Source organism: Orcinus orca, chromosome 6, assembly GCF_937001465.1.
Source record: "Orcinus orca chromosome 6, mOrcOrc1.1, whole genome shotgun sequence".
NCBI lineage: Eukaryota > Metazoa > Chordata > Mammalia > Artiodactyla > Delphinidae > Orcinus > Orcinus orca.
In genome coordinates, this window is record NC_064564.1 from 18,429,045 (window position 1) to 18,454,023 (window position 24,979).

The following is a 24,979-nucleotide window of genomic DNA, read 5'->3' on the forward strand; positions in this document are numbered from 1 at the left end:
TTAAAATGGATTATAAGCCTAAATATTATAATTTATCATAAAAACTAAAACTATAGTTTTTTTCCAGAAGAAATAAGAGAAAAATCTTTACAACATTGGGACGGGCAAATATTTAGATAGAACAAAATAGGTCTAAACCAGGAAAGGGAATTAATAAATTTGACATCACAAAAACTATAAACTTCTCTTACAAAGACACAGTTAAATGATAAAGCAAATCACAGACTTGGAGAAACTATTTTAATAATACATAGTATCTAGCAAAGGACTTGTATCCAGAAGATGTATAGAACTCTTCATTCTCAAAGATAAGACAATAAACTCAATAAAAATGGGAAAAAGATTCACAGAATTTATAAAAGAAGATATATGAATAGGTAATCCACTCATAGCTATATGCTCAATACCATCAATCAGTAGGAAATGCAAATTAAATCCATATTGAAATAATACTACATGCCCATTTAGTTTCTGATGAGAAGTCCATGGCCTTTTGAATTTGTGTTCCCATGTACATAATATATCCCTTTCTCCAACTTTTTAAAGAATTCATTATTTCTTTGTTTTTCAGCATTTTGACTATGCTCTGCTTATGCGTGTTTCCTCTGCATTTATTCAGTTTGGGGTGTGCAGCATAATCCAGTGAAACCATCTCAGTCAGTGCTTCTTTTCTTTTTTTGAAAATTATTAATTTGTTACCAAAGACCATCCAATCACAGCCAAAACCATTGCCGAAGGTGTGGGCATCCTCTCAGAAGACAAGGAAACCATAGAAGACATTTCTGCCTACCTCATCATCCCAGTGAGCCAGGTGAACCCAAGAAATGCCAATGCCTGCATGGTACATGGAAGTGATCTGAAGGACTTGACTTTCCAGCAGCTGGATGACATTTTGAAGTACCATACTGAGATTGTGTTTCCCAGGTCCTCTCCTCAACAGAAGCTGATCGTTCAGGAAGACTGCCAGAGAGAGGGCACTATCATGGCTGTAACTGGTGATGGTGTCAATGACTCAGCTTTGAAGAAGGTGGACACTGGGGTTGCTATGGGAATTGCAGGCTCAGAAGTGTCTATGTAAGCTACTGACATGATTCTCCTTGGATGAGAATTTTGCCTCAATTGTGACTGGAGTAGAGGAAGGTCATCTAATCTTTGATAGCTTTAAGAAATCTATTGCCTACACCATAACCAGAACATTCCAGATATTTATTATCTGGAACACCCCCTTCCTGATATTCATTATTACAAACATTCCACTACCCCTGAGGACCATCACCATCCTCTGCATTAACTAGGGCATGGACATGGTTCCAGCCACCTCTCTGGCTTATGAGCTAGCTCAGGGTGACATCATGAAGAGACAGCTCGAAAACCCCAAAATGGACAAACATGTGAATAAGCAGCTGATCAGCATGGCCTATGGACAGATTGGTATGATCCAGGCCCTGGGGGGCTTCTTCACTTACTTTGTGATCCTAGGCTGAGAAGAGCTTCCTCCCAATTCACCTGCTGGGTCTGAGGGGACTGAGATGACCACTGGATCAATGATGTTGAGGACAGCTGCAGAAAGCAGTGGACCTACAAGCAGAGGAAAATCTTGGCTTTTACCTGCCACACAGCCTTCTTTGTCAGTATCTTGGTGGCACAATGGGCCAACTTGGTCATCTGCAGGACCAGGAGGAATTCAGTCTTCCAGCAGGGGATTTGGCCTCTTTGAAGAGATGGCCCTTGCTGCTTTCCTTTTCTACTGCCCTGGAGTGGGTGTTGCCTTGAGGATGTATCCTCTCAAACCTACCTTGTGGCTCAGTGTCTTCTCCTACTCTCTCCTCATCTTCCTATATGACAAAGTCAGAAAAGTCATCATCAGGTGATGCTGATGCCCTGGTGGCTGGTGGAGAAGGAAACCTACTACTAGACCCCATGTTGCACACTGTGGAGCACCATGTCACACACTCTGCTCCCATTATCCACCCCCTTTTTGTGTACTTTATTCTTGGAGTTCATAATTCAATAGTGACAGGAAAGCACTGAAACGTGTGGAGGAAGCAAGATGTTCTGAAATGAAACATGTAGCTATATGGGGCGGGTGTGTGGGTGGAGGTGGGGAAAGGGTTCCCAGAGAAGCATCCATCTATGGAAATCACAGCAGGGAAGGTTATTTTGTGCCTTTTTGTTTTTGTAGAGAGGAAAACTAGGATCTCCTTGCCTGATGCACAGCAAAGCCAATCTGCTGACATGGGGTTGTGGTGAAGGAAAGTATAACATTTATTGCAGGGTGCCAAGCAAGGAGAACAGTCAGCTAGTGCCAAAAGACCTGAACTCCCTGAGGCTTTCAGGGAAGGGTTTTAAAAGGCAACACTGTGGTGAGGGTTCCAAAGTGTGTGATCAGATAGTGGACTTTCTTCTAATTAGTTGGTGGTGAAGTGACAGCGTGATGTTTCAAGAATCTTAATCATCAGCCTTCTGGTTCCAACCAGTCTAAGGTCTACATGCTTGTGGTCAGCCTGTAGTCACCATCCTCCACTTGGGTGGGGGTCTTATTTTCTGCAGAGCAACCTAAAGATATGTGTCAGATTGTAATGTATATCCCTTGAGGGGGAACTAGGACTCTGTTTTGTCACTGAACTATTGCTTAAGCTATCATTACTTTTCTTGTGTGACTGCTTTTCCTTTGTTCCTGCATTCCCTCATTTCCCTAATTAGTAACTGCTTGAGCTTGCTCTTTGGAACTCAAGGAAAACCTAGAAGCATAAAGCCTTTTTCTACAAACGAGAAATGGGGAATGCAAAAAGGCTTTTGTACCCACTGGGCCCCATAGAGTCTTGCTCGGTTTCAATTATTGATTCAGTTTCTTTAGCACGTCTTATACTTTTTTTCTTGGAAGCCAGACATTGGGTATTGGGAACTGAGATAAATAATCCTTTAGTCTGAGGTTTTGTGTTAATCTGCCTAGGAGTTGGGCTGTGTTTAAAGTTTGCTGTAGGTATAGGTGCTAGAGGTTCCGAGTTCTTCCAAGTCTTTTGTTTCTTATTTTCCCTTGTTTTTCTTTGTGTATCCTGAAGGACTCGTCTTTAAATAGAGTGTGTGCTTTGCAGCTTTTCCAGCTGTCATCTACTATTATTATGTTGGGTTCCCATTAATGTGGTGGTAAGTTGGGGGGCAGGGGAAACCATTCTACAATTTTATGATTGAATTTTAGTCTTCTAGTGGGCCCTGAGGGGAATTGAGGATAAAAAAAAGAGGTGAGGCATTCTGGGCTTTGGATAAGTGGCCCCCTAGATAGTTAAAATGTGTATTTCAAGAAGAATTTCCATGACCCCAGATTCTTGCATCTTCCCATACACAGAAAAGCACTAAAATAATTAACTTGAGATATCTGTTCTTTGTGATTGGCAATAATCTTTTACCGAGATGTATGCTTGACTACATGTATTTCCAAGCCAAAAAATTCATATATCAATATATACTGGCTCTTCCCTTACCACCCCTACCTCTTTGGAGCAGTTCCTCAGAGCTACTGACTGGCCATCTCCTGGTCTATAGTCCTCTATAAGACCCTGAATAAAACTTAAACTCACAACTCCCATGTTGTACATTTTTCTTTAAGTTGACAGATCTCTGGTCTCTGGTGGGTCCACTGATTTCCAGTTTGTTCAGCTTCTTGTAAGGATTGGAGTGCTAACTTCTAAGCTCTTTTCATGTGGGAAACTGCTCCTATGTTTTCTAATTTATTTGCTAACCAGATTCCATTTTATACTCTAAGTATTTACTATTACTTTTTGAAATGAAAACACTTGTCTTGCAGAAAATAAGTGTTCTAAATAAATGTGCATAACAATAGGAATTAAAATTTAAAACTTAATTATATAAATTCATTAGTAGGGAGGTGTTTAAATAAATTATGTATTATTCATACCGAGTGATACCATGAAGCTGTGAAAAATGATATGAGACAGATTTGTATATTGGTCAGGTGATAAGAAAAGATCACAACGTTCACAGTTAAGTAAAAAAATGAAAATTTGATAGTATAATTTGCTCTCATTTGTGTATTATAAAGGGCAATGTGTCTATATGTCATTGAGGTAGATAGAATAAATAAGAAAAGAGTAAAATGAGTTGCTTTTGAGAACTGAGGAACTAAGGGTTTAAGGTTGGACAGAGACCTGCTTTTCATGGTGTATCCTTTGGTGTCATTTGATTTTAACATACTGCTTTAAAAAATACAGTTAATAAAAATATAACAAAACTGGGACTTCCCTGGTGGTGCAGTGGTTAAGAATCCGCCTGCCAACGCAGGGGACATGGATTCGATCCCTGGTCTGGGAAGATCCCACACGCCTCAGAGCAACTAAGTCCATATGGCACAAGTACTGAGCCTGCGCTTTGGAGCCTGCGGGCACAACTACTGAGCCCGTGTGCCACAACTACTGAAGCCCATGCACCTAGAGCCCGAGCTCCGCAACAAGAGAAGCCACCGCAATGAGAAGCCCGCACACTGCAACGAAGACCCAACGCAGCCAAAGATAAAAATAAATAAATACATAAATAAAAAATTTATTTTAAAAAAATTACAAAACCAACTTGTTTAAAATTCCTTTCAATTTTTTATACAGTGTGTCCATTTGGTTAATGAAACTGGGCCCATTGATCATTTCTGGTCTTAAGAGATAAAATAATGAAACCTTTTTTCTAGAAAGGAGAAAGCATCTGTAAAGTGATGAGAGAGAATATGTTTGCAAATAAAAAGAGCTGAGCATAGGCAGTGAGACTTTCAAACATAGATATTGAGAGATTTTAAATATTTATGTTCCTATTTCACTAGCTATAAGAGAGCAATGTTTGCCAGCAACAAAGCACTATTGATTATAGCAGCTGCAGATAAAAGCTAGCTTGTAGGGAGTAGGTGTTAAATGACAAACATAATTAATTAGGAGCCTTGTTTTCCAGTGGGGTGTTTGTTCATCGTCCTGTAGCTCATTGTATTTACTAGTTCTCATTGCCTGACTGCAATAGTAGTTTATTTCTGGCATTTTTCAAAATGCTTCTGAATTTTATTCTTCACTGACATCTTTGGTGATCAGAGTTAATAGGTGGTATTCTCATTTTCAAAATGCATTTGTATTAACAGTATCAAACCCCTAAGAGAAGCTTTAGAAATACCCTTCATACCTTAACAGTCATAAAACCTTCAACTTTGCATCTAACTGAATCCAAATCTCTTATTCATAATCCCTCCAAAACATAAAATTCAACAAGAAGTATAATAAAACCATACATTGACTTATGGTTTCAGCATTTCTTCAGTAGGAGACAGAGAATATCATGAACTTCAAGTAACCTCTGAGAAAAATAAACTCCAAATTGCAACAGAGCTGCTAGCCTTCCAGCCTTTGGGTGTAGCAAGTGGGTAATGGAGGCCTTAAGAGATTCCATCAGAAGGAAGCAAGGAGAAAGAGGGATTTAGATGAAACACAGACAAAATCACCCTCTGAAAGAGAAATTTCAACATTGAATGATAAAATATATGTGGTAGGAAAAATAATGGCCTGTAAACGTGTCCATGCCCTAATCACCAAGAATCTGAATATTCTACTCTACTTGACAAAAGAGACTTTGCAGATGTGATAAGTGTAAGACATTTGAGATGGAGAAGTTATCCTGGATTATCTGAATGGGCACACTGTAATCACGAGTCCTTAAAAGTGGCTGCAGTTCACTATTTACAATAGCCAAGACATGGAAGTGACAGAGGAGTGGATAAAGAAGATGTGGTACATATATACAATGGAATATTGCTCAGCCATAAAAAGAATGAAACAATGCCATGTGCAGGAACATGGATTTACTAGAGATTATCATACTAAGTGAAGTAAGTCATAAATAGAAAGACAAATATCATATGATATTGCTTACAGGTGGAATCTAAAAAAGTAATCATACAAATAAACTTATTTACAAAATAGAAATAGAGTCACAGATGTAGAAAACAAAATTATGGTTACCAGGAGGGAAAGGGGGAAGAGGAATAAACTGGGAGATTAGGATTGACATATACACACTACTATATATAAAATAGATAACTAATAAGGACCTACTGTATAGCACAGGGAATTCTACTCAATACTCTGAAATAACCTATATGGGAAAAGAATCTAAAACAGAGTGGATATATGTATATGTATAATTGATTCACTTTGCTGTACACCTGAAACTAACACAGCATTGTAAATCAGCTGTACTCCAATAAAAGTTATTTTTTAAAAAGTGGCTGCAGTTATAAAGAGAGAGATGTGAGGGCAGAAGAAGGAAGAGAGGTGTGATGTTGCTGGCCTCTACGATGGAGGAAGAGGGGCATGCATGCTCCAAGGAATTCAGGAGATCTCTAGAAGCTGAGAAAGGCAAGAACATGGATTTTCCCCTAGAGCTTCCAGAATGAACACAGCCCTCCCTCCACTTTGATTTAAGCTCAGTGAAGGCCAGTTTTGGACTTCTGGCCTTCAGAAGTGTAAGATAAGAATTTAACCAAGGTTTTGGTGAGGATGTGGGAAACTAGGCACCTTCGTACATCGCTGATAGGACTGCAAACTGGTACAATCCTTATGGAGGGGAATACGACAATATTTAAGAAATCTACATATGCATTTTACATTTTGACCCAGAAATACTATTTCTAGGAGTTTGTCCTAAAGATGTATCTCCAACAATGTAAAATTACAGTTGCACAAGGATTTGTTTCAGTATTTCTTTTTTGTGATTTACTATACTGAAACATCTTGAATGGCCATACATAGAAGCGTAGTGTGGTAGGACATAGTACTTTGCAGCTACTATAAAAGAATGATGAAGATCTCTATGATCAGATATAAAGTGATTTCTAAGAAACAGAGTGCAGAAAAGTATCTATAGTACTCAAACTTTTGGTTTAGAAGAAAAGGAAAATATAACGTTATAGATTTATCTATTTTACAAAAAACTTGTGTAAAAAGTTAACTAGAAAATAATGATTGGCAACCTACAGGGGAGAATGGGAATGAGGTGGAAGTGGTGAGGATGACCCTTTTCTAAGTGTACCTATCAGATAGTTTTGACTTCTTGGAACCGTGATAATGTTGTACATACTCAAAATAACCATAAAATAAAAATGAACACCTAAAATTGAGTGTAAAGGTATTTCAATGAAGAACATTGCTACATTGAATGGAGAGGAAACTTAACTTGATGAGTTCAGTGTTTTGACTCTGTGCCCTCACACTAAAGATTTTTTTAAAGATATAAATAAATATTGAGCTAGTAACTTTGTTTGAAGTGCTATGGGTTAACTATAGTAAACTAGTTTCTGTGTATTTTATGACTGGGCCATCAAATAAATATATTGAGGACAATGTGAGCTAGATTTCTCCCTGTCAGATGCAGAAAGGGGAAAGACTAAAATAAACCCTCTGTGGTTGTCATTGGAAATTTTAGAATGAACTCACGTGTGTGTGTGTGTGTGTGTATGTGTGTGTATCTACCACATATATTTGTTATGTATATATATGTATGTTTGTATATGTTATTTGAATAACTTTTTATTTCTGTCCATCAAACTTTGATTATTAACTCAGTTGGAATAAAGTAGCAAAAGGTATTTGTATATAGGACATATAAATTATGTCTTTTTTCCTAATTATATTTTCTTTTAAGCCAATATTCATTTTCATTTGTATTCCCTGATTAGGGTGATGTAATCTGAAGTGTGCTCAGAGAAAGAAAGAAACAATTTTAGATTTAAAAAATTAACCATGATGATCTGAGTGAGTAACTGAGAATTGCTTTCATGTATTTGTGATAATTGATATTGCAGAGAATTAGTTAATCTTAGTTATAGTTGCCTAAAATTTATGATTTTAAAATACCCAACAGCATTTATAAAAACCCATTATTCTTAATTTGTTAGGGAAATTAATTATATCTGGTCAAATACGATTATGGCAAGTTGTATGATTAAGAACTAAAAACCATCAAGAAAGGTAATGTTTGCAAGGAGATTGCATTTCTGATAACCATTTGTGAGAACATATTTCATTAGGAAGAGACAAAATGCAATAGTAACTTTATGGATTCTGCCATGAAACAGTAAAATGGGGAAGAACCTTACGCGTGGAACCAGGAGTCTGCCAGGGGTCTCTATGTGTCTTTTGTAAAGTCATTTAATCTTTTTTTTAAACATCTTTACTGGAGTATAATTGTTTTACAATGGTGCGTTAGTATAACAAAGTCTGCTGTATAACAAAGTGAATCATCTGTACATATACATATATCCCCATATCTCCTCCCTCTTGCGTCTCCCTCCCACCCCTCTAGGTGGACACAAAGTACCGAGCTGATCTCCCTGAGCTATGCGTCTGCTTCCCACTAGCTATCTATTTTACGTTTGGTATTGTATATATGTCCATGCCACTCTCTCACTTCGTTCCATCTTACCTTTCTCCCTCCCCATGTCCTCAAGTCCGTTCTCTACGTCTGCGTCTTTATTCCCGTCCTGTGCCTAGGTTTTTCAGCACCATCTTTTTTCTTTTTTGATTCCATATATATGTGTTAGCATACAGTATTTGTTTTTCTCTTTCTGACTTACTTCACTCTGCATGACAGGCTCTAGGTCCATCCACCTCACTACAAATAACTCAATTTCGTTTCTTTTTATGGCTGAATAATATTCCATTATATATATGTGCCACATCTTCTTTATCCATTCATCTGTCAATGGACAATTAGGTTGCTTCCATGTCCTGGCTATTGTATATAGAGCTGCAGTGAACATTGTGGTACATGACTCTTTTTGAATTATGGTTTATTCAGGGTATGTGCCCGGTGGTGGGATTGCTGGGACATATGGTAGTTCTATTTTTAGTTTTTTAAGGAAACTCCATACTGTCCTCCATAGTGGTTGTATCAATTTACATTCCCACCAACAGTGCAAGAGGGTTCCCTTTTCTCCACACCCTCTCCAGCATTTATTGTTTGTAGATTTTTTGATCAAGGCCTTTCTAACCAGTGTTAGGTGATACCTCATTGTACTTTTGATTTGCATTTCTCTAATGATTAGTAATCAAAGGATGAATCAGTTGAGCATCCTTTCATGTGTTTGTTGGCCATCTGTATATCTTCTTTGGAGAAATGTCTATTTAGGTCTTCTGCCCATTTTTGGATTGGGTTGTTTGTTTTTTCATATTGAGCTGCATGAACTACTTGCATGTTTTGGAGATTAATCCTTTGTCAGTTGCTTCGTTTACAAATATTTTCTCCCACTCTGAGGGTTGTCTTTGGCCATGTTTATGGTTTCCTTTGCTGTGCAAAAGCTTTTAAGTTTCATTAGGTCCCATCTGTTTCTTTTTGTTATTATTTCCATTTCTCTAGGAGGTGGGTCAAAGAGGATCTTGCTGTGATTTATGTCATAGAGTGTTCTGCCTATGTTTTCCTCTAAGAGTTTGATAGTTTCTGGCCTTATATTTAGGTCTTTAATGCATTTTGAGTTTATTTTTGTGTATGGTGTTAGGGAGTGTTCTAATTTCATTCCTTTAATTGTAGCTGTCCAATTTTCCCAGCACCACTTATTGAAGAAGCTGTCTTTTCTCCACTATATATTCTTGCCTCCTTTATCAAAGAGAAGGTGAGCATATGTGCATGGGTTTATCTCTGGGTTTTCTATCCTGTTCCATTGATCTATATTTCTGTTTTTGTGCCAGTACCATACTGTCTTGATTACTGTAAGTTTGTAGTATTGTCTGAAGTCAGGGAGCCTGATTCCTTCAGCTCCGTTTTTCTTTCTAAGATTGCTTTGGCTATTCGGTGTCTTTTGTGTTTCCATACAAATTGTGAATTTTTTTGTCCTAGTTCTGTGAAAAATGCCAGTGGTAGTTTGATAGGGATTGCACTGAATCTGTAGATTGCTTTGGGTAGTATAGTCATTTTCACAATGTTGATTCTTCCAATCCAAGAACATGGTATATCTCTCCATCTGTTTGTATCATCTTTAATTTCTTTCATCACTATTGCTTGTAGCAATCTCTCATGATCCTTTGTATTTCTACAGTGTCACTTGTTATTCTCCTGTTTCATTTCTAATTCTATTGATTTGAGTCTTGTCCTTTTCTTTCATGATGAGTCTGGCTAATGATTTATCAATTTTGTTTATCTTCTCAAAGAACTAGCTTTTAGTTTTATTGGTCTTTGCTATTGTTTCCTTCAATTCTTTTTCATTTATTTCTGATTTGATCTTTATGATTTCTTTCCATCTTCTAACTTTGGGGATTTTTGTTGTTCTTCCTCTAATTGCTTTAGGTGTAAGGTTAGGTTCTTTATTTGAGATGTTTCTTGTTTCTTGAGATAGGATTTTATTGCTATAAATTTCCCTCTTAGAACTGCTTTTGCTCCATCCCATTGGATTTGGGTCATTGTGTTTTCATTGTCATTTGTTTCTAGGTTTTTTTTGATTTCCTCTTTGATTTCTTTAGAGATCTCTTGCTTATTTAGTAGTGTATTGTTTAGCCTCCATGTGTTTGTATTTTTTACAGATTTTTTTCCTGTAATCGATATCTAGTCTCATAGTGTTGTGGTCAGAAAAGATACTTTATACAATTTCAATTTTCTTAAATTTACCAAGGCTTGATTTGTGACCCAAGATATGATCTATCCTGGAAAATATTCCATGAGCATGTGAGAAGAAAGTGTAATCTGCTGTTTTTGGATGGAATGTCCTATAAATATCAATTAAGTCCATCTTGTTTAATGTATCATTTAAAGCTTGTATTTCCTTATTTATTTTCACTTTGGATGATCAGTCCATTGGTGAAAGTGGGGTATTAAAGTCCCCTACTATGATTGTGTTACTGTTGATTTCCCCTTTTATGCCTGTTAGCATTTGCCTTATGTATTGAGATGCTCCTATGTTGGGTGCATAAATATTTACAATTGTTATATCTTCTTCTTGGATTGATCCCTTGATCATTGTGTAGTTTCCTTTTTCGTCTCTTGTAACTGTCTTTATTTTGAAGTCTATTTTGTCTGATATGAGAATTGCTACTCTAGCTTTCTTTTGATTTCCATGTGCATGGAATATCTTTTTCCGTCCCCTAACTTTCAGTATGTATGTGTCCTTAGTCTGAAGTGGTTCTCTTGTAGACAGCATATATACAGGTCTTGTTTTTCAGCCAGTCTATGTCTTTTGGTTGGAGCATTTAATCCATTTACATTTAAGGTAGTTATCTATATGTATGTTCCTATTACCATTTTCTTAACTGTTTTGAGTTTGTTATTGTAGTTCTTTTCCTTCTGTTGTATTTCTGCCTAAAGAAGTTCCTTTAGCATTTGTTGTAAAGATGGTTTGGTGGTGCTGAATTCTCTTAGCTTTTGCTTGTCTGTAAATGTTTTAATATCTCCGTCAAATCTGAATGAGATCCTTGCTGGGTAGAGTAATCTTGGTTGTAGGTGTTTCCCTTTCCTCACTTTAAATATGTCCTGCTACTCCCTTCTGGCTTGCTTAGTTTCTCTGAAAGATCAGCTCTTAATCTTATGGGGATTCCCTTGTATATTATTTGTTGCTTTTCCCTTGCTGCTCTTAATATTTTTTCTTTGAACTTAAATTTTGATAGTTTGGTGAATATGTGTCTTGGCATGTTTCTCCTTGGATTTATCCTGTATGGGACTCTCTGTGTTTCCTGGACTCGATTAACTATTTCCCTTCCCATATTAGGGAAGTTTTCAACTATAATCTCTTCAAATATTTTCTCAGTCCCTTTCTCTTTCTCCTCTTCTTCTGGGACCCCTATAATTCGAATGTTGGAGCGTTTAATGTTGTCCCAGAGGTCTCTGAGACTGTCGTCATTTCTTTTCAGTCTTTTTTCTTTATTCTGCTCTGCAGTAGTTATTTCCACTATTTTATCTTCCAGGTCACTTATCCATTCTTCTGCCTCAGTTATTCTTCTATTGATTCCTTCTAGGGAATTTTTAATTTCATTTATTGTGTTGTTCATCATTGTTTGTTTGCTCTTTAGTTCTTCTAGGTCCTTGTTAAACGTTTCTTTTATTTTCTCCATCCTATTTCCAAGATTTTGGATCATCTTTACTATTATTACTCTGAATTCTTTTTCAGGTAGACTGCCTATTTCCTCTTCATTTGTTTGGTCTGGTGGGTTTTTACCTTGCTCCTTCATCTGCTGTGTGTTTTGCTGTCTTCTCATTTTGCATAACTTACTGTGTTTGGGGTCTCCTTTTTGCAGACTGCAGCTTCATAGTTCCCGTTGTTTTTGGTGTCTGTCCCCAGTGGGTAAGGTTGGTTCAGTGGGTTGTGTAGGCTTCCTGGTGGAGGGGACTGGTGCCTGTGTTCTGCTGGATGAGGCTGTATCTTGTCTTTCTGGTGGGCAGGACTGCATCAGGTGGTGGGTTTTGAGGTGTCTGTGAACTTATGATATGAACTTATGAACTTATGAACTTATGATATGATTTTAGGCAGCCTCTCTGCTAAGGGGTGTGGTTGTGTTCCTGTCTTGCTAATTGTTTGGCATAGGGTATCCAGCACTGTAGCTTGCTCATCGTTGAGTAGAGCTGGGTCTTAGCGTTGAGATGGAAATCTCTGGGGAAGCTCTCACCAATTGATATTATGTGGGTCCGGGAGGTCTCTGGTGGACCAATGTCCTGAACTCGTGTCTCCCACCTCAGAGGCCCAGGCATGACACTGGCTGCAGTGCCATGGCCCTGTCAGCAACACGGCTGCTAGTGTTGGAGTGTCTCCTGCAGAGGTAGGGGTGGCTGTGACTCACCGTGGGGACAACGACACTGGTAGCAGAATTTCTGGGAAGTACTCCTTGGCGTAAGCCCTCCCAGAGTCTCCATGTAACCTTTTTGTACCTTGAAATCTTCAAGATGGAAATACCTGTCTCAGGTGTTCTGTGATGGTTTAAATATGGTAGTGGCTGTGAAAATGCCTGAGAAAGGTAAGATATTTCACAAATACTAATTGCCATGATTGTTTGTCTGCTCCATTTTATTTTTATTTTTTTAATTTTAAAATTATATTTTCTTTTTTATAATGTTATTTATTTTATTTTTTATTTTTTTGGCTGTGGCGGGTCTTAGTTGCGGCACTAAGGATCTTTGTGGAGGCATGCGGTATCTTTTTCATTGTGGCGTGTGAGCTCTTTGTTTTGGTTTGCGGGCTTCTCTTTAGCTGTGGCATGCAGGGTTTTCTCTCTCTAGTTGTGGTGCTTGTGCTCCAGAGTGAATGGGCTCTGTAGTTTGAAGCACATGGGCTCTCTCATTGAGGTGCATGAGCTCAGTTGTTGTGAGGTGCAGGCTTTGTTGCCCCAAGGGATCGAACCCGCATCCCCTACATTGTAAGGCGGACTCTTTACCACTGGACCCCCAGGGAAGTCCCCGTCTGCTCCACTTTAAATGAGACTTTAGCAGCTTAACTCCCCACATCTCTCAGACATTTTACTGCTTGCATCATGATTCATAATAAAACTGAGCAGCCCCTCACTGCTGGAGCTGCTGATTCATTTCCTGAACATACAAGGAGATAAAAAGATAATTGATTCTACTTTTATTGATTGCTGGATGTCTCAGAGTTTTTACAAAATAAAAATTTAGAAAAGATTAATGCAGGTTTCATTGCCTAGTAAATTTACCCGATCAGCTTAAGTAATCAGTTAAATCCCATTTACTTCAAGCTTGTTTTAGAAATACAGCTATTACCTACCTGATACTGTAACAAAGTATTCGGAAATAATTGAATGCTGGATCATCCTTCTAGGGGTCAGTTAATATGTCAAAGCCAGTAGTGAAGATGTGATCAAGAAAAGTGTCATAGGACAATATCGTAGAGCAGATCTCTGAAATGTACTCATCTTGTATAACTGTAACTTTATAGCCATTGAACACCAAGTTCCCCTTTCCCCTATCCCCTGGTAACCACTATTCTTTTGTCTACTTCTATATCTTTGACTATTTTAGATACCCCATATAAGAGGGATCATGCAGTGTTTGTCCTTCTGTGACTGACTTATTTCACTTAGCATTATATCTTCCAGGTTCATCCCTATTGTCACAAATGGCAGAATTTCCTTCTTTGTTTCAAGGCTGAATAATATTCCATTGTCTGTATGTACCACATCTTCTTTATCATTTGTCTGTTGATGGACATTTAAGTTGCTTTCATGTCTTGGCTATTGTGAATAATGCTGCAATGAATATGGGAGTACGGATATCTCTTGGAGATCCTGATTTCAATTCTTTTGGATATACACCCAGAATTGGGATTGCTGGATCATATGGTAGTTTTATTTTTAATTTTCTGAGGAATCTCCAAACTGTTTTCCATACATAGTGCCTATAGTTAGCAGTAAGGTATTGTGTTCTTAAAAATATGTTAAGCAGGTAGATCTCATGTTGTGTTCTTATCACACACACATAAATAAAATAAAACAAACAAAACCCCATAGGGACACAAGGAAACATTGGAGGTGGGGGGCATGTTTATTACCTGGATTGTGGTGATGTTAATAAGATTATATACATATGTCCAAACTCACCAGATTAGATACATTAATTACGTGCAAGTTTTTGTGTACTAGTTATATCTCAAAAAAGCTGAAAAAAATGTCATGGGAGTCAACTCAAATTTTAATATTCTCAATATTGATATTTTCGTAGGAATTTCGTAAGCGTGGATGTGTGTATTTGTGGATCCCCTGAGTCCTCAGAGGTCATCTTCTAGGGCTGTTATTCAGAGTGGCACTAGTCTCACATTCTCTTATGCTAGGCCTTTTGAGGAGCATTTAGGAATAGGACTATTTACTTTTTATTTACTAAGATCAACGAGGAGGATGGTTTGGGTTTCAGGACATGATTTTTATATGGTTTTGAATATATCAGCGTGTTATGTTAAATCCAGTTATAATGCTTTTTTTTTTTGTTTGGCTCTACAACTTTGGTGCCACTGCTGATTTTCCTTTTATTAAAAGAGAACAATGCTTACAAAATAATAAAAACTCTATCTAATAACAGGATTAAAAACACACAACTGCTGTCTCAGAAGAGTGGAACTTGTTAAACTGAAGATCCTTTGTGCTGAAAATAATGATGGTTTTTACCTAAGAAAATGTAGGGGCATAGCTACATTTGGAATTAGAGCCTGGAAAAAGACACACTGAGATGTACTTGGGGTGGGAGAAGAGTGGAAAGGGAGAGAGGAATGAGGAGCCATGATACAGGTGCAACGTGAGGTGATTTTATAAATTTGGGGGATGATTTGTTTCACGGCAGAAACTAACTGATAAAGGCCCATTAAGAACTAATTATCCTTTCATTTGAATTTTGTTTAAATTCATTCCTTGAGAATGAGAATTAAGCCATATAAATCTTGTGCTCTTTCAGCTCTTTCCTCAGTTCCTTACACATTATAATCATTATACTTAACATTTATTACACACTTACTTTGTGTCAGGCACTTACTAATGGCTTTCTGTGTAATAATAAACTGAATATTTGGAAAAACCCAACAATGTAGGACCATGATCTACAGTGTTTAGATGAGAAAACTGAGGTCCAGAAAGGAGAAATACCCGCCACCTTCACAAATCCAGTCACTGGCAGGGGGGGTATTTGCACAAGAGTTATCCAGCGCCAAAGCATGCAATTTTAATATCTATAATAGACTTCTTTGGTACACTAAATGGCACCTATATGTATTATGTAAATTCTTAACTATGGTAACAAGTGTGATTCTGTTAGCTACGTTCTAACTTACTTCATTTTTCAGAAAGTGTCCCCTTTGTGGAAAGCATCTAACATTTTCCAGAGAACCTTTTACTCTGGGAGCTATTGGAGTGAGTCACAGCTAAGTTCATTAAGCGTTAGTGCTTCAGGAATGCCTCTGAGACTGAGTGGCATGTTTTAAGGGATGTTAACCATTGTGTGGAGAAGAAAACAGAGAACACGGAGGCTATGGAAATTTATCTCCCTGAGAATCTTTCCTTCTGGTTTTCTCCTGAGGAGGATGTCCTTAGTTCACTTCTAGCACTGCACTCCATCCAGGAGGATTTGTTACATAATCCCCTCCTGTTTGCTGCTGCTTCTCTCAGGCTCTAATCATCTCAGGACCCTATTAAGCACCAGACACTTGAGGACTATTTTATTTCAGATTAAAAATTATATATAAATAGCTAGTGCCATTTGCAGCAACATGGATGGACCCAGAGATTGTCGTACTGAGTGAAGCGAGTCAGAGAAGGAGAAATATCTTATGTTATCAATTATATGTGGAATCTAAAAAAAATTGATATAAATGAGCTTATTTACAAAACAGAAACAGACTCACAAACTTAGAGAATGAAACTATGGTTATAGGAGTGGGGGACTGGTGGTGGGGAGGGATAGTTAGGGAGTTTGGGATTGACATGTACACACTGCCATATTTAAAATTGATAACCAACAAGGACCTACTGTATAGCACAGGGAACTCTGCTCAATATTATGTAACAACCTAAATGGGAAAAAGACTTTGAATAGACGAAGTGAGAGAGTGACATGGACATATATACACTACCAAATGTAAAATAGATAGCTAGTGGGAAGCAGCTGCATAGCACAGGGAGATCAGCTCGGGGCTTTGTGACCACCTAGAGGGGTGGGATAGGGAGGGTGCGAGGGAGACGCTAGAGGGAGGAGATACGGGGATATATGTATACATATAGCTGATTCACTTTTTTATAAAGCAGAAACTAACACACCATTGTAAAGCAATTATACTCTAATAAAGATGTTAAAAAAAAAGAATGGATACATGTATATGTATAACTGAATCACTTTTCTGTACACCTGAAACTAACAACATTGGTAATCAACTATACTCCAATATATGGGGGCTTCTCTGCTGGCGCAGTGGTTGAGGGGACCACTATGCAGGGGACACGGGTTTGTGCCCTGGTCCGGGAAGATCCCACATGCCACGGAGTGGCTGGGCCCGTGAGCCATGGCCGCTGAGCCTGTGCGTACCGCAAAAAAAAAAAAAAAAAATCCTCAACAGAATACTAGCAAACAGAATCCCAACAGCACATTAAAAGGATCATACACCATGATCAAGTGGGGTTTATCCCAGGAATGCAAGGATACTTCAATATATGCAAATCAATCAATGTGATAAACCACAGTGACAAATTGAAGGAGAAAAACCATATGATCATCTCAATAGATGCAGAAAAAAGCTTTCGACAAAACTCAGCACTCATTCATGATAAAAACCCTCCAGAAAATAGGCATAGAGGGAACTTAATAAAGGCGGTATATTACAAACCCACAGCCGACATTGTTCTCAATGGTGAAAAACTGAAACCACTTCCACTAAAAGCAGGAACAAGACAAGGTTGCCCACTCTCAGCACTATTATTCAACGTAGTTTTGGAAGTTTTAGCCACAGGAATCCGAGAAAAAAAAGGAAATAAAGGAATACAAATCGGAAAAGAAGTAAAGCTGTCACTGTTTGTAGATGACATGGTACTATATATAGAGAATCCTAAAGTCTCTACCTGAAAACTACTAGAGCTAATCAATGAATTGGTAAAGTAGCAGGACACAAAATTAATGCACAGAAATCTCTTGCATTCCTATACATTAATGATGACAAATCTGAAAGAGAAATTAAGGAAACACTTGCATTTACCATTGCAACAAAAAGAATAAAATACCTAGGAATAAACCTACCTAAGGAGACAAAAGACCTGTATGCAGAAAACTATAAGACACTGATGAAAGAAATGAAAGATGATACAAACAGATGGACAGATATACTATGTTCTTTGATTGGAGGAATCAACATTGTGAAAATGGCTATACCACCCAAAGCAATCTACAGATTTATTGCAGTCCCTATGAAGCTACTACTGGCGTTTTTCACATAACTAGAACAAAAAGTTTCACAATTTGTGTGGAAACACAAAAGACCCTGAATAGTCAAAGCAATCTTGAGAAATAAAAATGAACGTGCAGGAATCAGGCTTCTGGACTTCAGACTATAATACAAAGCTACAGTAATCAAGACTGTATGGTATTGGCACAAAAACAGAAATATAGATCAACAGAACAGGATAGAAAGCCCAGAGACAAACCCACGCACATATGGTCACCTTATTTTTGATAAAGGAGGCAAGAATGTACAATGGAGAAAAGACAGCCTCTTCAATAAGTGGTGCTGGGAAAACTGGACAGCTACATGTAAAAGAAATAACTTAGAACACTCCCTAACACCATACACAATAATAAACTCAAAATGGATTAAAGACCTAAATGTAAGGTCAGACTCTATAAAACTTAGAGGAAAATATAGGCAGAACACTCTATGATATAAATCACAGCAAGATCCTTTTTTACCTACCTCCTAGAGAAATAGAAATAAAAACAAAAAATAAACAAATGGGACCTAAAGAAACTTAAAAGCTTTTGCACAGCAAGGAAAACCATAAAGAAGATGAAAAGTAAACCCTCAGAATGGGAGAAAATATTTGCAAATGAAGCAACTGACAAAGGATTAATCTCCAAAATATACAAGCAGCTCAATATCAAAAAAACGAACAACCCAATCCAAAAATGGGCAGAAGACCTAAATAGACATTTCTCCAAAGAAGATTTATAGATTGCCAACAAACCCATGAAAGGATGCTCAACATCACTAATCATTAGAGAAATGCAAGTCAGAACTACAATGAGGTATCACCTCACAGCAGTCAGAATGGCCATCATGAAAAAATCTACAAACAATAAATGCTGGAGAGGGTGTGGAGAAAAGGGAACTCTCTTGCACTGTTGGTGGGAATGTAAATTGATACAACCACTATGGAAAACAGTATGGAGGTTCCTTAAAGAACTAAAAATAGAACTAACATATGACCCATCAATCTCACTAGTGGGCATATACCCTGAAAAAACCATAATTCAAAAAATCATGTACCACAATGTTCATTGCAGCTCTATTTACCATAGCCAGGACATGGAAGCAACCTAACTGTCCATCGACAGATGAATGGATAAAGAAGATATGGCACATATATACAATGGAATATTACTCAGCCATAAAAAGAAATGAAATTGAGTTTTTTGTAGTGAGGTGGATGGACCTAGAGTCTGTCATCCAGAGTGAAGTAAGTCAGAAAGAGAAAAACAAAAAATGGTTATGAAGAACCTAGGGCCAGGACAGGAATAAAAACGCAGATGTAGAGAGTGGACTTGAGGACACAGGTAGGGGGAAGGGTAAGCTGGGACAAAGTGAGAGAGTGTCATGGACTTACATATTCTACCAAATATAAACTAGATAGCTAGTGGGAAGCAGCCGCATAGCACAGGGAGATCAGCTCAGTGCTTTGTGACCAGCTAGAGGGTTGGGGTAGGGATGGTGGGAGGGAGATGCAAGAGGGAGGAGATATGGGGATATATGTATATGTATCGCTGATTCACTTTGTTATAAAGCAGAAACTAACACACCATTGTAAAGCAATTATACTCCAATAAAGATGTTAAAAAAGAAATACTGGTGGTAAATTCTATTTATGCTATTTTCTGGCTATAATAGTTTAAGGTATAGTCTTAGCTGAGAAGAGTCGAACACATTGAACAACATTTTGATAATTTTGTTTTTCATTTGATTGTCTAGCATTAAAAATTTGAGCAAGAATAACAAAAATAATATATGGATTTAGGTATTGTTTTAAGATATGGTAAATGAGATGTGATAATTTATATGATGGAATTAAAATATTTTGTAATATACTGTATAATGATAACAATTTATCACATGTGGTTCCATTACAGTGTTTAATGTGATATGTAAAATACATTTGAATCTAGTGTTGTATAAAAATTTTATTAATACTTACATTTTCTATTTGGTTAGAAAAGCAAATTTTCTCCAGATTGGAATTAATAAAAAGAAAAAATGTGGGAACCACAATGACTCAAGATTGTCTAATTTTGCATTACTTACTCTCAAATGGAACTGAAAAATTATTTCAAAATATGATTATAACAATATAAATAGTGCTTAATGAGGATATAATGGTGCAAACATTAAATTGGCAATAATCTATGATATACCCATGTCTTTATTCAATTCCTTAATGAAACATTTGTCCAGCCCTAAAACACAACATCCAGCCACATACAAGAATAAGTGAACTCAGTCTTTGAACATTGCTGACTTTTAATATTAAAAAAATTATTGCATGTATTCTTAAAGATAAATGATATGGTCAAAGAATTAGATAGTGCAGGTGAACTTAGTCACTGAATTTTACTAGATTTCTGGCAACCTGGTCAGGAGCAGTTTCCAGTGGATTGTGGTAGAGGAGGCCAGTTTATAATGGGTTGAGGAGTGAATGAAATCTGAGGATCCTGAGTCTCAGGATGCTTTTTTTAAAAAAAGTATGGCTGTGAAGGAAAGGAGAGATCATAAACACTGATGGGAAAGAAGCAATAGATGAGGGAATTTGAAGATGTAACTGGGCGTGAGAGGCAGAGAGATTAAGGTATGTATGTATGTATGTGTTTATGTATGTATGTATCAGTCTTTTTGGAAACAGGTATCCTAACTAGTTTGAACAGAAAAGTTTGATGCCATGTGATTTGGGCACTATTAAGAGAGACTATAAGCGACAATGAGACACCCCCTGGGTGTAACCATTATACGCTACTGGCAGACTCCTTCAAATGACACCACTGAACCCAGCAACTTGAAGGTTCTTTGCTGGAGGACATGACTCCACCCAGCTGAGAGCTGTTCCAGGCTGATGATGCTGGAGGATCTGTGGGAGCAGAAGGCAACTGCCCACTCATGCTTGTCTTGAGACCCGCTGCTGGACCAGAGATTGCTGCTGGTGCTGAGACATTTCTTTCTTAGACTTCTCCTTGGTGTGGTTCGTTATCCCCTTTGGATGTTCACTACTTTGACTAACCTGTGTTGTGTGCAATAAGCCGAGTGACTTGTTGGAAAAACAAAAACAAACAAACAACAACAACAACAAACAAGAGAGAGAGACTAGTAGGGCAGAGGAAGCATGGCAGCCATGAAGTAAATGTGTCTGATCTTTGTCTGAGTTTTTCGGGAGAACGAAAGGATGTGGAAAGGGTGTCAGCCTAATAAAGAAAGCAGAGCCTCCCTAGTAGGGTGTGGGTGTGAATTGGGGGCTTGTGAGGAGGGTATCATCATGATTGGCAGATGGAGAAAAGCACAATCAGGTAAATTGGGATGGGGGAGGTTTTGAGAAAAGAGTAGGCATTCAAGAAACCAAGTCCTAAATAAAGATCTTCCCTGATGTCAGGGACATTTTCATGGTTTGTCTCTTATTTTTGAGAGGTGGAGAGGAGTCTGGGTAAAATCACTATAAAACTTAGGATCTCTCACTGAAAATTGTAGGTTGAAAGATGAGTAACCAAATCACATGGCTTCAGACTCCTCTGTCCAAACTTGTTAGGATGCCTGTTTCCCAAAAGACTGATACATACATACATGCACATATATGAATATAAATGCAGTTGCACAAGCACTTTTTAAATTTCAATATAGCTAGTGAGTGAAATGCCTTTTACTTTTTATTGATGTCTCAGAAGCCTGTCAAGGATTGAATAAAAATGGCCAGATGGTCATTTTTTTCACGATTTGCTGCAAAATCTTTGAAACGCAGAGGTAGGGAATGATAATGGAAATGGAGGAAGAGGGGATAATTGTCATTCTATAATAATCTTATTTTCACAGGTGAGAGGGCTTTCTAGCAACAAAGGGATTAGATGAGTGGCCAGCTGAAGCATGGATACATAAGTCCAATACTACCAATTTAAGGAAAATCAGAGGATGGAAGAAACACCCCAGCAATTTCATATTGGAGTATTAATAGTAACTGGCAGACTTGATATAAGGTAGGTATGAATTCTAAATTTTAAAATATTTTCTGTCCTTCTTTATTTGTAAGAATGTTTTACTGATCACTCTCTTGGGGCCTTGGGCATATGCCAGTTATCATTTTTTCTGTGCTACGATTTCTCAATCTGCAAAACAGGTATAAATGTAGTCCTTACAGGGATTCTGGGGTGGTGTGTCTCACATTACACAATGTCATAACACGTGAGTAAATATTAGGTCTTCTTTTTTATGCTTTATTTTCTTTCTCCAACTTGAAAGCAGGTATGATGCAATCTGCTTCTATGTAACCCTCATGTTGCATGTAGGAGTGTTTAGCTTTGAAAAATAATACAGTATATGTTCATTAACTATTTTGGAAGATCCCTGTTTGAAAAAGGACTGTTGTTCACTTTCTCTTATAGATTAAGAAAAATGAACTTCAGCGTTATGGTAACCATGTTTTTTTTCTGAATTAAAAATTAGTCTGACACACATTGTGGAAATGAGGCATACTATTTAACAATACTTTAATAGTTCTCAGATACATGTGTACCCTCTCCTAAGAGGTTAAATAAGGGGTTCAAGGGTGAAAATCCTAGCTGATGGTACTGAAATTAGAACCCAGAATACATACATTCCTTGAGATGTATTCCAACTAAATCAGGATAAGTGAGTGAAGGAAGGGTATGGAAATGATGTTAAATACAAAGTCTTTTAAGCAGCTTGGGAGAAAATGCAAGGATAGCAATCTAGAATAAGTGATATTTATACAAAAGTCTCTGAGTGCACAAGCTGTCATTTTTCTAATCATCCATGAATAAGTACTCTATAAGTGAGAGTGGGACTGAATCTGTATCTTTTTAAAATTTGAAGACTCTATTATTGTTGTTCATTTTAAAAGAAAATTTTAATGTGATTTACATATATCTGTAAGGAATATCCCTTGAATCTCAATTGAATTTGTGGGAAATGCGTTTTGCATTTGGTTACCCTACTGAGGAATCATTGCATAGAAAAGGGAGAGAGAAGTTGCTGGGAGAAAAACATGCATCTCCAATACAAATTTATTTTAACCTATCTCACCACCATTTTTGATCAAGTTCTCCTTATTTTTTATTCAAACCCATTTGTGGGGGAAAAGTTTTAATCAAAGTATTAATTCAGTCAAAATAATTATGCAAAATAAACTGTTAATTTAATTGTAGACTATGTATGGAAGCTTATTTCAAAGCAAATGTTTGGGTTCAATCACTAGTGTTTAAAATCCTATGAAGTAACTGGTAATTTGACTTAATTCAATCTTGTCATTATTACTTTCTATGTGTCATTTAAAATTATTTTATTTTCACAGATTTACTATAGAAAAATAAGAAACTTAGATTCAGTCAGCTTGAGATAATCACTATTACCATTTTGATCAGTAGCCCTCTAAATATATATGTTGTTAGATATAAGATACATAGATTTCCATGAAAATGCAAATTTTGCAGGGCTGTAAATTTGTGGTTGAATGAGTAAGTGCATAGTAACAGAATTAAATTACAACACATCTACAGTTTTTATTTTTTATTTTAATTTTTTTCTGAAGTACAGTTGCTGTACATTATATGTTACATGTGTACAATATAGTGATTCACAATTTTTAAAGGTTATACTCCATTTACAGTTATTATAAAATATTGGCTATATTCCTCATGTTGCATAATATATCCTTGTAGCTTATTTCATACCTAATAGTTTGTATCTCTTACTCTTACTTACAATTCTTAAATATGCAATTTTCTCATAAAATACATTTTCTATTATTATGATATTTTTATCATATACTTTTTATGGACTACATATAACTTCATGACTTTTATCAGGCCCTAAGCTTGAACATTTAGATTATTTCTAATTTTTTGCCATTTTACTTATTTAAATTTTTTTAACTGAAAATTTTTTTCCAGCTTTATTGAAATATGACTGGCATATAACATTGTATAAGTTTAAGTTGTACAATGTGGTGATTTGATATATGTATTACTGCAAAATGATTAACACAAGAAGGTTAGTTAACACATACATCACCTCATATAGTTACCATTTGTGTGTGTGTATGTGATATTTTGCAATTTTAAACAGTACTATAATTGAAAGGCTTTGACTACATCTTTGGATATATTTGTACTTATTTTATTAGAATCATTCCCTAGTCATGGGACTGTAAAAGAGATGTGCCCATTTTAAAGATATTTATTGAATACATATATATTCAAATTGTGCTAAAGAAAGATTGTGTCAATTTATATTCTCATAGGCATGGCAGTGCCCATTTTTCTGACTCTTGCCATTCATGAGTTATAATTTGCATGCAGTCTGTTTGGTATTTAAAAAATTATATTTCAGGGTTTTAGTATTATTTGCTTATGGTATGCTTAAACACTTTATTCATATATTTAAGGGCCATTAGTGTTTTGTTGAAGAGTTCAAAGACTTTATTTTCCTCATATTAATGTCCTAGCATTCTTTATATAGGATGGATTTGTCATACAGATTTCATTATATCCTCCAATATTTTAATATTTTATTGAAATTTTAAAATTTAGTTATTTATGGAAATTTAATTTATTTAATATCTGACTATTAAATGGATTTGTGTTTTTGAGCTGCTCTTTTCCTTTAAGATGTTGCCTTTAGGGTTATATTTTAGAAGAATTAATATTATATAAATGATATTATGTAGCTAAACACTTCCATTTCCTTCTAATATGTATTTTATAATAAAACTCTTTTATGTATTTGATAAACTATTTAAAAAATTTTAAGGCTCAATTTTCTACCTTTTACTCTTGAATTTACCAGAATTTACATTGTTATTGTAAATGAGGTCTTTTTTCCTTTTAGGGTACAATTGACACTTGAATAACAGGGGTTAGATTGAACTGTGTGGGTCCAGTTATAGGCAGATTTTTTTCAGTAAATGCTTACTACAATATAAATGATCTGCAACTGATGGACTCTTCGGATGCTGGAACCCAGGATATGGAGGGCTCTGGACCCTTTGTAAAATTATAG

The 24,979-nt window shown here is 36.6% G+C and overlaps 1 protein-coding gene and 1 pseudogene across 1 annotated transcript; both read left to right on the forward strand.

Moving 5' to 3' along the window:
• Window positions 1-694: 694 nt before the first annotated feature.
• On the forward strand, window positions 695-1,295 carry LOC101273530 (sodium/potassium-transporting ATPase subunit alpha-1-like; the record flags this gene model as incomplete). The annotated part of the gene is given in 2 exon segments (XM_049711339.1): window positions 695-1,096; window positions 1,098-1,295. Coding segments are annotated over 2 exon segments (600 nt in total), but the record flags the coding sequence as incomplete, so codon positions are not given.
• Window positions 1,296-1,298: 3 nt separating this feature from the next.
• LOC125964629 (sodium/potassium-transporting ATPase subunit alpha-1-like) lies at window positions 1,299-1,915 on the forward strand (annotated as a pseudogene).
• The last annotated feature ends 23,064 nt before the right edge of the window (window positions 1,916-24,979 follow it).